Source organism: Oncorhynchus keta, chromosome 23 (genome assembly GCF_023373465.1).
Source record: "Oncorhynchus keta strain PuntledgeMale-10-30-2019 chromosome 23, Oket_V2, whole genome shotgun sequence".
NCBI lineage: Eukaryota > Metazoa > Chordata > Actinopteri > Salmoniformes > Salmonidae > Oncorhynchus > Oncorhynchus keta.
The window spans coordinates 36,917,492-36,934,074 of record NC_068443.1 but is presented as its reverse complement, the minus strand read 5'-3'; the positions used below and the strand labels follow the sequence as shown (position 1 = coordinate 36,934,074).

General features: G+C 44.2%; 1 protein-coding gene across 3 annotated transcripts in view; it reads left to right on the top strand.

The window, feature by feature from the left end:
- Nucleotides 1-15,992, top strand: part of LOC118402270 (SPRY domain-containing SOCS box protein 4-like) — a 116,504-nt gene extending 100,512 nt beyond the window's left edge. For all 3 annotated transcript variants that reach the window (XM_035800324.2, XM_052477131.1, XM_035800325.2), the window contains one exon: nucleotides 14,720-15,992. In XM_035800324.2, coding sequence (XP_035656217.1) covers nucleotides 14,720-14,847 — 128 coding nt within the window. In that variant the 3' untranslated portion in view covers nucleotides 14,848-15,992. The remainder of the gene's footprint in view (nucleotides 1-14,719) is intronic.
- Nucleotides 15,993-16,583: the final 591 nt, after the last annotated feature.

The window sequence follows — 16,583 nt, the reverse complement described above, 5'->3', positions numbered from 1 at the left end:
GGTGTGTACCAGACCCCCCCCTGTCTGTGTTTAGTCTGCAGACTTTCACACTCGGCATGTTTTAAACAAGTCATTACTGTTTGAGTGTTCACACCTTCTCTATTTTTCCTGTCGTATCCTTCTGTCTCCTAGATCCAACTGTACTTCTTTGTGATGTTCGCACGCACACACACACACACACACACACACAGCTTTCCCAGTTGACTCATCTATAGCGTCAGCGAGGCATTAATTCAGCTTTTCTGTGTGAATCACACGAGAGCAGCACACATGAAGGAAGTGTGTGTTCAGTCTCATTGCCTGTGGGACATCTCAATCACACCGACTCGCATTCCTCTTGTTCGGTTTTTAAGTGTGTGTGTAAAGAGTGGCGAGATGAGAGGGGTAAGGTGGAGGGGGTGCTGTAGGTTTGAGAGTATGGATGGAGGAGAGATGGAGGGATGTAGAGCGAGAGGAAAGGATCGATGGAAAGAGAGCTGTAGCGCTAAAGGGATGAGCGGAGTGAACCAAAGGGACAGAGAGATAGATGGATGATGTTCCCTAGGTTCTGGAGTACAGCACGTCTGGTGTCTGTAGGCATGGTGCTGAAGGCACAATACAGCTCCCAATGGAGCTCAGTATTTTGTGTGTGATTCCCGAAATGTGTTCTCCAGTGTTTGAGGCCTGCTCACATCTGACATCTCCATCCCCAAGCATGTATGTGCCTCTGCCTCACCTGTAATATCTCAGAGCCCTGTGGATGTGCTGTGGTGCTATGACCAAATCGATTGCATCTTTGTCCACACTTTGGATGAAAGTATGGGTATATTTGTGTGTGTGTTTAGTAGCTGTGTGTGTGTGATAATTGTCAGTGTGTGTGCTTTTATGCCCTCTTTCTGGGTTCTTTCATCTCTGTGAGATGATGACTTTGTCTGCTGCTAGGAACTATATACGTCACATGGCCAAAAGGCTCGTCGAACATCTCATTCCAAAGTCATGGCCATTCGTATGGAGTTGGTCAGCAGTAGGATTGTCCAGGTCTGACGTCAAGGATTCTGACCTTGGCAGGTGAATAGGTTTCCTACCCAGGCAGAATAGAAGTAGGAGGGAAAACTGAATTGTACCCTTGTATAAAATTACACCTCCGTCTCTCTAGCTCATTCTGTTTTTTCTTTTTTTTCTTTCCCTCTCCTCTTTCTTTTTCCTCACTCACGCTTGCTCAGACACTACACACATACACACACACACACGCACATTACCCCTGAGCAAAGCTTGAAGGTGATCAGACTGTATTTTCTTCTCTCAGACCTGAGTCCCTTGCATTCATCGGCTCAATAATCAGACCCCACCTGAAAGTGTGTTTTTGTCTTACCCTCAACTTTTACCTCTACCCATGGGAGGCCCTCTTCCTCATTTAGATAACTGTGCACTGTCCTCCACTCCTCTCTCAGAAACAGCGCTGTCAGTGTGTTCTCTGGTAATGAGGACTTAGGGTGGTAGGGGTGGGTCGCTTGCTCTCTCTCACACATTTACATTACATTTACATTTAAGTCATTTAGCAGACGCTCTTATCCAGAGCGACTTACAAATTGGTGCATTCACCTTATGACATCCAGTAGAATAGTCACTTTACAATAGTGCATCTAAATCTTAAAGGGGGGGGGGGGTGAGAAGGATTACTTATCCTATCCTAGGTATTCCTTAAAGAGGTGGGGTTTCAGGTGTCTCCGGAAGGTGGTGCCTATGCCTGCAGTGCTGGGAATTTCAGCACCCATACAGTTCACCATCAAAACTGACTCCTGCATGCAAGTGTACGTCACACGTTTTATTCATGAGTGAGAGAGTGCATATCAGGGAGACCATGAGAGGATGAGGAAGGAGAGCGAGAACTGTCCTAATCTCCTGAACATAGTGACCCAGACTCTGATCCTGTTCGTTTTCACATCTGGTGCCCCCGTTCTCCCCTCCATCTTTCCCCTCTTCAATTTTTCCTCGCTCGGTCTCTCTCTCTCCCTTACTCATCACTCTCTCTTTCATTGACAGTCAGTCGGTTTCTTTTGTGTCCACAAGGTGTTTTTTTTAAAGTGCTTTAATTCTCTATCAAACCACTGCAATAAGCCCCTCGCCCCTTCAAGCCTGCCTAGTGATGATGACAATACTTCAGAGCGCCTGTCAGACATCGTTAGCATTCTAAATGATTCAATCTAGAATTTAATAAAACCCTGAAAAAAATAATATAAATGGATCTATAGTCAGATGGAATATGCCCACTTCAGCCCGAGCCCGGTATCAGACCTGCATGGGCGGTCTTCTCAACTCCTATGGTCAGTGTAACGCCAATGGCAAGACACTACCACAAACTGATCTTGGACTTAATTTCTCTCACAGGACACTGTAACTGTTAAGATATTTACTGTAATGTATAAAAAGCTGCGGCCAGTGAGGGTCTGTTTATTACCCCTGACAAGTCCTGTTCTGTCCCTGAGTGGTGCTGGACACCGCTGGCAGGAGAGTAGAAGATCAAAGCGCAGGAAGTTGGTGTTGTGGACAACATTGGGTCCCCGGTCTCGTGTTGTTGGCATAGGAGGAAGTAATGCGTTTTGAGATGTCTTTTGGCCGTTATTACAGCATTTATTTCATCGCCTGTCTGTTTTGAGGACAATTATGGGTGTGGGTGGAGGGGAGCTTAGTGGGGTTTGTTGTGTGAGCTTGTTTGTTTGCGACTGTTCTCTCATTTGTTTTTGTCATTTTCAGGCAAACTAGGTGTTTTCTATTGATATTAGCACAAAATGAATAAACCAAAATGGATTCCAAATTCCATCACTAGTGCTTTATGGAGTCTTGGAGTAGCCTTTTTGTGCCTATGAGTGTACAAAACATTAAGAACCCATTCCTAAAATTGACTTGCTGTTGCGCGTGGAAAACCCAGCAGCGTTACAGCGCTTGCCACAAACCCGTGGGTCTGGCACCTACTACCATACTTAGTTCAAAAGCACTTAAATATTTTGTCTTGTGCATTCACCCTCTGAATGGCACACACACACAATCCATGTCTCAAGGCTTAACAATCCTTTAACCTGTCTCTTCCCCCTTTCATCTACACTGATTTTGAAGTGGCTTTAACAAGTGACATCAATAATGGGTCATAGCTTTCAGCTGGTCAGTCTGTCAAAGAAAGAGGTGTTCCTAGTATGGATGCACGAAATTGTCTAGTTTTAACGCCGATGTGCAAAACCGATGTCAAAGCTGAAGTGCATACCTATTTAATTTTTTTATTTTACCAGGTAGAACAACTTCTCCTTTACAACTGAGACCTGGCCAAGATCAAGCAAAGCAGTGTGACACAAACAACAACAGAGTTGCACATGGAATAAACAACGTACAGTCAATGACACGATAGAAAAAAGTTTACAAATGACGTGAGGTAAAGCAATACATAGGCCGTAGTAGCGAAGTAATGACAATTTAGCAAATTAACACGAGTGATAGATGCACAGATGATGATGTGCAAGTAGAGATACTGGGGTGCAAAAAGTAAATAAAAACAATATGGGGATGAGGTAGGTAGATTGGATGGACTATTTACAGATGGGCTGTGTACAGCTGCAGCGATCGGTTTGCTGCTCGGATGGCTGATGTTTAAAGTTAGTGAGGGAGATATAAGTCTCCAACTTTAGTGATTTTTGCAAGTAAACACCAGCACTGTAGGTGCGTGAGACAACTTTACCAGCATCGTAGCATACCTATCAATGAATCGTTGTGACATATGAGAGAGTGTAATAAATGTGTAATAACTACATCAAAAAATGTATGAATGCGTTAAATGATTGTGATGTGCAGTCATATTCAGGTCCTGATTGGTCAACAAGCTAATTTGACGTGTTAAATAGTATATTTTTTTTATACGCAAAGACCCAAACGGCGTTCCATAGAAATCCTGGTTGAGAACGACTGAACAAATGAACAACGAAACAGCACAGCAAGTAAGTGAAAGAAATAGGTTTTGATTATGTTTTACTGGTAATGGGGACATACGTAAATGCCAACAAAAACTTTTTGTTCAGTTGTGTGTGTGTGTTTCTAACCTTTTATTTAACTAGGCAAGTCGGTTAAGAACAAATTCTTATTTACAATGACAGCCAAACCCGGACAACGCTGGGCCAATTGTGCGCCGACATATGCGACTCCCAATCACCACCGGATGTGATACAGCCTGGATTCAAACCAGGGACTGTAGTGGTGCCTCTTGCACTGAGATGCAGTGCCTTAGACAGTGTGTGTGTGTGTGTGTGTGTGCGTGAACATTTTAACTGTACTAGAATGCTTAAAAGGGCAGCTAAAATTTTAAATATCAGTTATCGGTATCGTTTTTATTGGCAAGGAAAATATCGATATCAGCCGAAAAATGTCATCAGCGCATCACTAGTTCCTAATCCTAATGTTTTGTACACTCAGTGTATATAACAAAGTCAAGTGAGCAGCTTGCTAACATAACCTCGTCCCAGGGTTACATGTACAGTTAGCGTGGCTGCTACAATCCGATATCCAATAAAGATGACAAAAACAAAGGTTATCTAACTATTTACTGGATGTGTCTGTGTTTTGTATGACTCCCGTTGGCGAGAGACCTGCATTGGCAGCTTTTGCTTGTGAGAGCTCATTAGCTCTGGCTGCTGTATCGTACTGTACCGAGGAAAGAGGATTATCTGTCTCGACAAACACCCACGTGTTGACACTGTACAGCACTTAAGCAAGTTTCCCCAGAAACGTAGGTGTTTGAATAGTTAGTTAGCATAATGCTAACGCTACAATATGGGGATTTCCCTCGGGATCTTCAGCAAAACGTTAGCCATTGAATGAGCATGTGAAAGCTGTCACTGGTCCTATACTCTACTATCAAACTGCAGTAGACTGCTTCTGTATTCCTGGCCAATGGCAGGTGCCTTGGTCCTGTTTAAACTACATGAGTCCTGATAAACCTATAATCAGCCCCAGCCGTTCCTCTCTTATACTGTAGCTGGCACTGATGTACAGGGATCAGAGGAGAGCCTTTCTATCCACAGTGGGGATCAGTCTCATTTGTCCTTGAGAGCGCCTCAAAGCCTTAGCTTGCCTCTGTAAATATGCCAGTGGCAGAACTGGGAAGCTGGTCAAATATGAATTCTGCAAGTCATTTGCTCCTGTGGTAATGAGTGTGGGTGGCAGTGCGTGCATATGTTGAGTTTATTTGCGAGTGTGTGTATTTGCAAATGTCCGTTTCCAAATCTGTGTCTACATGTATCTGGCTACGCGTCTGTGTATCTGGCTACGCGTCTGTGTATCTGGCTACGCGTCTGTGTATCTGGCTACGCGTCTGTGTGTCTGGCTACGCGTCTGTGTGTCTGGCTACGCGTCTGTGTGTCTGGCTACGCGTCTGTGTGTCTGGCTACGCGTCTGTGTGTCTGGCTACGCGTCTGTGTGTCTGGCTACGCGTCTGTGTGTCTGGCTACGCGTCTGTGTGTCTGGCTACGCGTCTGTGTGGCTGGCTACGCGTCTGTGTGTCTGGCTACGCGTCTGTGTGGCTGGCTACGCGTTTCCATGTCAAAATGCTAGTGTTCCTAGCTCTAACAGTGCCATAGTGTCTAACAATCCACATATAAAAAGTAAAAGAATGGAATTAAGAAATATATCGATATTAGGATGAGCAATGTCGGAGTGGCTTAAACTAAAATACAGTCAAATAGAATACAGTGTATATATTTGAGATGAATAAACTTTATTGTTGAAGTGGCCAGTGATTCCATGTCTCTATATAGTGCAGCAGCCTCTAAGGTGCAGAGTTGAGTATCTGTGTTTATATACAGTACCAGTCAAAAGTTTGGACACAACTACTCAAACCGTGGAATGTCTATATTTATACTATTTTCTACATTGTAGAATAATAGTGAAGACATCAAAACTATTAAATAACACATGGAATCATGTAGTAACCAAAAAAAGTGTTAAACAAATCAAAATAGTCCAAATAAGGAAAACCCTTGAATGAGTAGGTGTGTCCAAACTTTTGACTGGTACTGTGTATGTGTATGTGTGTTTACATATCAGTGTCTACATCCAGTTTGATGAAAACACAATCTTTCCCACTTGTTCACGTTCCCAGCTTGAGAGACAGTGGAAGTCAAGGAGACATTCAATCCATAACAAACTTCCAAGGTGGTGACCCAGAAGAAGGTTGATCGACCCCACTAATTGCAATGTAAAAAAGCAATCATTGAACAATTCCGATGCGTCCAATTGTTATCATCATCCTGTAGCTGCAGTGTGTATGGATGTCCCTTGAATGCAAAAGGCATGAAATTGAATGAAAGGCATTGAATTGGACGCTGTTGGAGGCTTTGGAAGTCATATGACGCATGGGTTCTTTTCCACGTTAATCGCTAATGGTAGCCTCGGGGGAGAACATGTGTGTGCCTCTCTGTGTATGACTCCTAGGAAAGCCACCATGACTGGTACGGGTGCACTATTAGCAGATCAAACACTGGCGATTCTATTCCCTTGGAAAAGAAGTGAAGAAGGGCGGAGGAGAGAAGGATTGGGTTTCATACTGCGTGGGATCTTCTGGTATCTTTCTGTCTTTCTGCCAGATTGTTCAATGCAAATACACCTGATCAGCACACTTATCACAGTGGAAAACCTCCTGTGTATGGGTCTCCACTTTCCTACTAGTGTATCTCCCTCTTTATCCCTCCTCCCCACCTGGAAACAGTGCTTTCATATTTGTAATTGATCTTTTATATTGATCAAGTGTCCATCTAGCTTTTCCCCTGCTGGTTGTCTGTCTCGCTCTCTCTCAAATCTTCCCCTCTCTCTCTAATCTTCCTCTTAAATCTTTAAATCCATCATATTAGAGAAGGGTTTCACAGTGGATTTGTCAGTCCCTTCAAAGGCAGCCAGGGCGAAGACTGCTGATGCAGCATCCTCTAACACAGCGTTTCCCAACTCCAGTCCTCGATTACCCCAAGCAGTACACATTTTTGTTGTTGTAGAACCTCATCCAACTCCTCCGGGACCACAATGAAAATGTGTGCTTTTGGTGGTACTCGAGGACCGGAGTTGGGGAACACTGTATTACAGGATTCTGCGACAGCACTTTACACCGGCTGCCTTTTGAACGGACTGACAATGAATCCGCTGTGAAATACTGTCTAGTCGCCTGTCACTAAGGAGTGTCATGTCAAGCGCTCCAACAGATGTGGCTCCCCTCCCACTGCAGTAGACTTGGCCTGGCCTGATAAACGAGTTTGCTGCTTAACCTGACTCATTAGCTCATCAGCTAGCATTAATAGATGCTGCTGCTATGTTCAAATAATGGCTTTGTGAGTCACCACTAAGGGTATCTTGGGTACTTATGTACTGTAATTGTGGTGGTAATTGATATCATCATTATACCGGACCAAGTTTAATAGTTAATGACTAGTGATATGTAGTGGATATTTTCTTGTCATTTGTCATCCGTGAAACCAAGTGACGATAATATTTCATGTGTAAAATAGCTGTGCGTTTTCATGCGTCTCATGACGAAGGGTTGGCAAATCTGTAGCTAATTGCTACAACATACTGCAATGTGCAGCTTTTTAAACTGTTATCTAATGGTGTTTTTTTTTTGTTTTTGCTGTGAATCCTCCAGCAGCGGTACAGTATTCCCACTAACCACCTTAATATGTCCTGAGCTGTCTGGTGTCTCGCTTCTTGATTAAACTCTCTGACCCATCCTTTCCTTGATCAAAGACTACTTTGCTGCACTAATCACTCGGAGACTGGATCACTTCGATTACGTTCCCAGTTGGATCCACTGAGGCATGACATCTTGTGAGGGCCTGTAATAACTTACTGGTCCCCTTTTCATTGAAGTTCAAGTTATCAGCAGACAAGCGTAGGGAGTTCGAAGACTGATTGATAGGAGCGTCCTAGTTTAGAACATCTGCCTTAATTAAAAAAAAAAAAAAAATTTTTTTAAAACCATCTACCGGGTATGTTTAGGGTGAACCTGGCTGTCATCATTCCCTCAGAGCTGTTCGGGAACCATCCAGTGCTCCCCGAAAAGAGATGGGTGACTCTGTTCTACTGGTGACTCTCTGTATTCGCTAAGCTCCTGAGACCGGCGCTGCTGTAGAAAAGTCCCCACACTACTGAGCACTAAAAGAGCTTTTGAGCGTGCTCAAATTAATTGGATTCCCTACAAAACGTGCCCCTTTCTTGATATGTTCAGTCCCTCAGCTTGTCAACTGGGCTCCAGAAATTGCTTGAGTAATAATCATAACGACAAACCAGAAAAACCCTATCCTTCACTTCCCCAAGTAGTTATTTTTTTCCTTTTCTGTGCATAAGAACAAATGATTATTTCCCCCAGCTAATGGACCGTGGATAAATGAAGAGGAAGCATGCCACGACTTATCAAACGCAGGAATGTGTGCATCCCCTCAAACAGATGGAGTGGTGTCTGCAGGTCTGCACTCCCTCTGAACCGTCTGCCAGGAGTATTTGGGAGTTTGGCAGACTTTACTTCATAGGGCATATAGCCTCAATACCTGGCTGAAGACTCTTTCTTTAACGATGCTTCGTTGTTGACTGTAGAACAGTGACGCATGGCTCCGGATGGTCCTCGAAGGCCCGAAGTGTCTTCCGGTTTTCAACCTTTTCCTCTGATACCTGATGGATAAGTCTGTGGACTCTAGCCAGTCAATAACCTTAATTGATCAATTAAGTTCCAGGGAGAAATGAAAATCAGCAGGACTGTGGCCCTCAGACTAGAGTTGTGCTCTGCAGCCTTGGCGAGACGATGACAAGTTGGCTAAAGCAGAAGCAGACTGGAATGGGTACAGTGACATTAGGGACAATGTAGCATGTTTCTGTCCTCTGATGTATGTGTGTGGGGTGGGGGGCACTTCACACTTTCGATAACGCCAGGGCTTAAACCATACAGCGAGCATTATGTACAGTGTGTGATAACCATACGTTGGTATATTGTACACCTGAAAGACCAGGACACATCTTGGTATATAGATCCTGATGTACAAAGCATTTTCACTGGTCCATGTTTAGAAGGAAACACTGCATGAATGACCAATAAGAGGGAAAGGCAAAACAAAGATAGAAATTCAATGTTTTGGCCACCTTGTTTTTTTGGCAAGTATCAAGGCGTGGTCTTGCCCGCACTGTGGTGCAGTGCGTCTGAAATGCTTTTAGGATTTGGCAGAGGGAAGAGAAGACTCTGTCTGTGTCCTTAGTGCCAACATGACAGAGTAGCCTCCATTGGCTAGTCAGGGGTCTTGACAAATGGTAAGTCTACTGTACCACTGGAAGACAGATCGCACTCTGCAAGGTTACGCTGAGGACAGTATCGAGCAGCTTTGTTCCAACCCGCCACTAAAACACCAGGTTTTGCCAATCGCTTAATGATCAATACCTTGTTTTGCTGAATCTGGAGTGGTTTAGTGGTGCGCTTGAGCAAAAGCCTGCCCACACCGTCTTTTCCTCGGCAGTGTTTTTGACTGCTGATATACTGTTGAGACTTAGGCAGGTTTTAGAAAGTGCCTCGTGTTCATTGGGAAATGCTTTCTATTACCGTCGTGTGTGTCTTTATTTCTCCTAGCTAGCGCACCGTGAACATTACTACGCGTGTTTTGTGCATTCAGGTGCACGTTCAGCTTGCCGCACCCACTTTTATTGTCAAGACACGTGCACGTGCACTCTCCCATAACCTGGGGGCAACAACAAAGCCAGCTTAGCATCCGTTTCTTTTAAATTCTGTTGTCTAAATTTAGCCAAGATAACGAGGGCCTTATTATTTTAGAGGCTTTGAGATTCTGGTTAAGTCCAGCATTAACCTGACAGCTGGTTCTCATGCTCACACTCCCAGCGGTGTGTGTGTGTGTGTGTGTGTGTGTGTGTGTGTGTGTGTGTGTGTGTGTCACCTTGTATAACCTAGTGCTTTACTCACCCATTGTAATTCATAGCATGTTTCCTCTATTTACTAGAACAAAAGCACCTGTTGAACCCAGTTAGTCTCCCCCTCCTATAATGGTATGCATTTGCTTACTGTTATTTGATAAGTGCCCCACTCCTAATAGCCATGCAATAGAGCGCTGTGCAGAGGTTGTGATTCTTTCTCAACACCTGCATATTGATACAGGAACACAGTATGGTAAGAAGTGTGCCTGAACATATTGTATAACATGTATGTGACACGTCTCTGTCTAATGAGAAGTGTGTGGGAGTGTGTGTGTTGACTAATTACAGTGTATCGATAACTTTGAGCGCGTGGGTGTGTGTATCATCTGAGACGGACAGGTCTCTAACGCATGGGGTTAACCTTGAGCTCAGCGGTGCTGGTCGGAGAACAGGTGGGAGCTTGGTGATGAGTGTTTTCCTCCAGAATGACCGCAGGGTGAAACGCTGGCTGTGTCGACGTGTCCGACTCCTCCGATGACGCCATAACTCTCCCAGGTCTGTTCGAAATGGGTGTGTCAATGTTGTAACTGCCACTTCCCTTCATTTGAGTCACTTCAATAAACTGAGGCAAGACCCCGTTTTGTTTGTTCGTTTCAAAGCGGTATCTACATTTTTTTTTTGTGGCTTATGGATGAGACCAATGGGTTAGCAATTATGGGTATCGATCTAAATTGTGCTCCCTGTTTCACAATTTTATTTCAGCTGCCAACGTTTCTGGTTTCTTTGTAAAAGCTGTACTGTAGCACGACTGGTGTTGCGTCCCTCAGGCAACCGCACGTGGCATGACACCTTACACACACACTATCTTGCTCTCGCTCTCCATCTGGATGAGTGGTGAAGCGATAGCTCGATCTCTGCCCAAAATCTGTCCACATGAAGTATTTATTTAATTATTAAGCCGGTGAGGAGTTTTTGTATTGGGGCCGGTGAGTGTAGATTTTAGTCAAGATAACCATTAATTGCTATTTTGATATGTGAGACTTATTTGATCTAATAGAAGTTGCGTAATTATTTTTTTTGTTTTTAATTTTACCCCTTTTTCTCCCCAATTTTGTGGTATCCAATTGTTAGTAGCCACTATCTTGTCTCATCGCTACAACTCCCGTACGGGCTCAGGAGAGACGAAGGTTGAAGGTTATGTGTCCTCCGATACACAACCCAACCAAGCCGCACTGCTTCTTAACACAGCGCGCATCCAACCCGGAAGCCAGCCGCACCAATGTGTCAGAGGAAACATTGTGCACCTGGCAACCTTGGTTAGCGCTCACTGCGCCCGGCCCGCCACAGGAGTCGCTGGTGCGCGATGAGACGGGGATATCCCTACCGGCCAAACCCTCCCTAACCCGGACAATGCTAGGCCAATTGTGCGTCGCCCTACGGACCTCCCGGTCATGGCCGGTTACGACAGAGCCTGGGCACAAACCCAGAGTCTCTGGTGGCACATCTGGCGCTGCAGTACAGCGCCCTTACCACTGTGCCACCCGGGAGGCTGCGAATTGTGCAATTCTTAGGTTGTTATGAGGGCACTGATAAGTGTGATGCACGTAACATCCCAGCAAATTTGAGAAAAAACACTTGGTATCAGAGTGGTCTCTGTTGAAGTTCGAGACGGTCTATGCGTTGGTTGGCAGATCATCTGACTGTCCGTTCAATACAGGCGGTTGATGTCAACACCTCATCTAATATATACAATTAAAAAAATTTAAATACTCAAAGAGATGTATCCACCAATCCGCTCTGTGGACAACAATTCCCATTTAAGGCAGAGACATCCGCATCTGGTCATATATCTATATCTCTGGTGCTGTCCATCTCTGCGTTTCCCGCCATCTTCTATCCCTGGGCCAACCTCCACTGGCACTGATGGCTAGAGTCACAGAGGTCATGGGCAGGGACATGCCCCTCACCCCTCCCAACCATCTGCCCAACCGTGTGACGTAATTAAGCCAATCAAAGGTTTTGAATATGGGCCAATCAGGGAGAGTGGTATGAGCTAATGGCAAGGGTGAAATAGAACATGTAATTTCGGGTTAATTAAACTAGGTCCCTAAAACACTACGATACACAACGAAAGTAGTGTTGCCGTTGCCAGCCCTTCCAGTTCAGCCTAGAGTCCCCAAGGAATACAACTCGAGTATGAGCAGTAAAGCTATTACAGGATAATTTAATGAATGACCGACTGAAAGCAATACATGGAATGTAATCAATCTCCCCGGATTTTTGATTTGAGTCAAAGTTGGCAGCCCTACATGAAAGTGATTCATAATTCACTAGCAACAATACCTTTCATCAAAACCTGCAGGAGACGAGTCAAACAGAACCGTGAAAATTAACACTGTCCCTTTTTTTAGATTGTCATTTGTAATTAGTTCATCCAAAGGTGGCTCCACTTCACTAATAAAATGTCAACAAATATTTGTTTTCATTATGGAGTAGCTACCTGTGCTTGTCTCCTTTTCTTCACCCGATCAGTATGATAACACCCATTCTTTTCGCATACTAGTAGTCCAGAGGGAAAGGAGGCTAGTAAAGAAACCTCAAAGGTATTGGGATGCAGCCCAAGGTTTTTAATATAATGATAGTCAAGAGTGACTGGACACCCCACTAAAGAAAGACATTGAATTGTATTGGGATGCAGCAAAGTTCTAAGGTTGTAGGAGCAACGCCTTTGTACTGTAGATATTTTGGTCATGGCTTCGGGTCTTTATGTTGAAACGGGTCTAGGCAGATGGGAGGCTGTCATTCTAGCAACTGGGCTGTGGGTGTAATTTATAAGTCCTTGTGAAAGGGAGCAGGCACTAAAGGTGATCGACGGGAGCGTCAGCTGGAAAGTGGTAGGGAGAGGAGGTGGATTACAACATTGCTAGTGTGCGCCTCTTTTATGCATAGTTAAACACATACAGTACGCAGATGCATGCATACAAAAATCAAATCAAATTTTATTTGTCACAATCACATGGTTAGCAGATTTAATGCGAGCGTAGCGAAATGCTTGTGCTTCTAGTTCCGACAATTCATTAATAACCAACGAGTAATCTCGCTAACAATTCCAAAACCACTACCTTATACACACATGTAAAGGGATAAAGAATATGTACATAATATGTACATAAATATATATGAATGAGTGATGGTACAGAGCGGCATAGGCAAGATGCAGTAGATGGTATCGAGTACAGTATATACATATGAGATGAGTATGTAAACAAAGTGGCATAGTTTAAAGTGGCTAGTGATACATGTATTACATAAAGATGCATTAGATGATATAGAGTACAGTATATACGTATACATATGAGAAATAGTGTATTGTATGTAAACATATTAAGTAGCATTGTTTAAAGTGGCTAGTGATATATTTTCCATCAATTCCCATTATTAAAGTGGCTGGGGTTGAGTCAGTGTGTTGGCGGCAGCCACTCAATGTTAGTGGTGGCTGTTTAACAGTCTGATGGCCTTGAGATAGAAGCTGTTTTTCAGTCTCTCGGTCCCAGCTTTGATGCACCTGTACTGACCTCGCCTTCAGGATGATAGCGGGGTGAACAGGCAGTGGCTCGGGTGGTTGTTGTCCTTGATGATCTTTATGGCCTTCCTGTGACATCGGGTGGTGTAGGTGTCCTGAAGGGCAGGTAGTTTGCCCCCGGTGATGCGTTGTGCAGACCTCACTACCCTCTGGAGAGCCTTACGGTTGTGCGCGGAGCAGTTGCCGTACCAGGCGGTGATACAGCCCGACAGGATGCTCTCGATTGTGCATCTGTAGAAGTTTGTGAGTGCTTTTGGTGACAAGCTGAATTTCTTCAGCCTCCTGAGGTTGAAGATGTGCTGCTGCGCCTTCTTCACGATGCTGTCTGTGTGGGTGGACCAATTCAGTTTGTCTGTGATGTGTACGCCGAGGAACTTAAAACTTACTGCCCTCTCCACTACTGTTCCATCGATGTGGATACACATGCACGCATACACTGATCTGATACACTTTCCGCTGGTTTACAGTCCCGTCTATCGACGGATCTGTAGGCAATTGGCGTAGTGACTTCATGAACATTCTGTTGTCGTCCGATATCAAACTTGTCATTATGAAAAAATATAAAGCACCATTGGACAGCCTCTGCATGACATCAGCAGCCCGGTGCTCCAAATAGCATTCCTTCTCTGTTTTAACACCAAGAAACCCATCCGTTTGAAAACGGAATTGAGTAACTGTCAATCTAGCAAGCCATGCAACTAAAAGTAACTAATGTCTTGGTTCGTTGCTAGCTAACTATAGCTGACAACCTCTTCACTTTTTATGCATTGTTACAGGAAAATAAACAGACAATATCATTATGTACAAGGTAATGGTGGGCTTACAGGAAATATCTTCATGCCACAGTGTGATGAAATAAAAGTAGTTTATTCTATTGGGGAATTTTAGAACTCCTACATCTTGTCACAGGAGGATTTGGTCTGGTTGCTGTGGCAGTCCGGTAACCACGACAACGGACATTGCTACAGTCGCAGAGACTTGAACTGTTTTCATGTCTGTGCCACAAGGAAACTGGCAGTCTACACTACTCTACAGACATTCCACCTGAATATAAATTAAATGTTTTGACCAGCGACACTTGTCACTTATTATCTACAGACATGTCACACTGTCAGATATCCTGTTTCCTTGTCACGAACAGTAAAAAGGAAATTCTGTGTTTTGCAGACTTTTTTTTCCATTGTAAAAACCACCAACTAACCTTTCCTCTTCTCTTCCTGGTTACAGCGGAGCCCCTCCCCCTGATGGACCTGTGTCGTCGGGCCGCCCGAGTAGCGTTGGGCCGAGAGCGCCTCCAGGAGATCGAGTCCCTGCCCTTACCCCAGTCTCTCAAGAATTACCTGCAGTACCAATGACTAAACCACGCTCAACCAACTGGGACCATCTGGAAGGAAACCATGGCGATCTAAGTGTGATGGAAGATAGACAGAATGTCAGGGTGGTTCGAATGAACAACGGCGGATGCCGGAAGCGGAATGTTTACATTGTGGGATAATTAAGCTCTGCGGTGAATAGATAGACACCTGTGTTCAGGTTTTTGACCCAGAGGATGATTGATACTTTTTTGTTCGGGGTTTTGACACGTTTGGACTTTTACAATTATTGATGGCTGTAGCTCTCTTCCAATGAAGCCCCTATTTCATGGACTGGTATGGTCCACGGTCACTTTGAAGTATGGGTGTTAGGAGACTACTGCCATCTGCCGGTTTGAGTGAGAACGGCGCGTAGAAGGCACACACTAAATACCCCGGGAGGCCTTTGAAATCATATCACTGCTACTGGATACTCTATAGTCAGTCTCCTACAATGTCCTGTCCAGTCGGCAGGCAGACACAGGACTTTTCTACAGGGCTCAGATGTGTTTTGGTCCATTTCCTGTTCAAACTGGCCTGGAGCTCACTAGCTCACTGGTAACATACAATATCTGCCCCGTTGTCTTAAAGGACCCATTAAAGGACTATGCCAGTTCTTGACTTACTAGGTTTACACATCTAGTTTTTCTGGATCTATGTCAAGTAATGCAAGGGGAAAAAATGGCACAGCACCCATTTTGGGAGGGGGTGTGGATGACCACACACTATAGCAGTCATCTTTTTTCTCTAGAAGGCTTGAGTCACTTTTATTTCTGAGTTTGTACCCTATATTTTATTCTTAGTGTGAATTATGATTCCGACGACGATGATAACGTTACGATGACTGTTTATTTATCATGAGGTAGTTTCTTTTTACGTTACGTTTTACGTTACGTTCAGGTAAATATACTACACCGATATGGGAGATGATGATCAGCGCTGTCACCCTAAAGGCTTTTTAAACCGGATGCTGCTTTAATTATTATTATTATTATCATTATTATTATACGATCACTGATGGTTTTAATCTATATCTGCCTGCTTTGATGGGAGACCAGGGCCATTCGGGGGCATACGCAGTGGAATGTATGGGCAGTGCTGTTAGCAGATCTGAAATGTGAATAAAAGCCAACTGAATGAAAAAGCCATTTGTTTTCTGGGATGGTAATTTCCTCCGTATCAAGGTTGGGCTGCCAGGTGTGTGTGTGTGTGTGTGTGTGTGTGTGTGTGTGTGTGTGTGTGTGTGTGTGTGTGTGTGTGTGTGTGTGTGTGTGTGTGTGTGTGTGTGTGTGTGTGTGTGTGTGTGTGTGTGTGTTTCTTTCTGGATAAAAGTCAAGGAAGGCAGATTTGTTTATTATGTGTTTTTCTCCTCTTTGTTTATACCGTCAGTCACACTCAGGGGAAACCAGGGCATCCTCAAATCCAGCTGTGACAGTTTGTGTAACCTCGTCATCGCTCGACCACATCTGACCTAACTCCCTACCCCCTCTCTGTATCTCTACCTAACTCTCTCATTCTACCTATCTCAATTGACCTACTCTAGATCTCACTCCATCTCTACCTACCTCTCATTCCATCTCTACCCTATTTCTCTCTAGCTACCTCCCGCTCCATATTTCTCAGCCTCAAATCTCTATATTGTAGACTTAGTAAATGGAGCCATAAGCTAGAAACTGAGCTTTCCCAATAGACTATTTAAACATGCTGGGGTCATTTCCTATGAGCCCTAAATATTATTA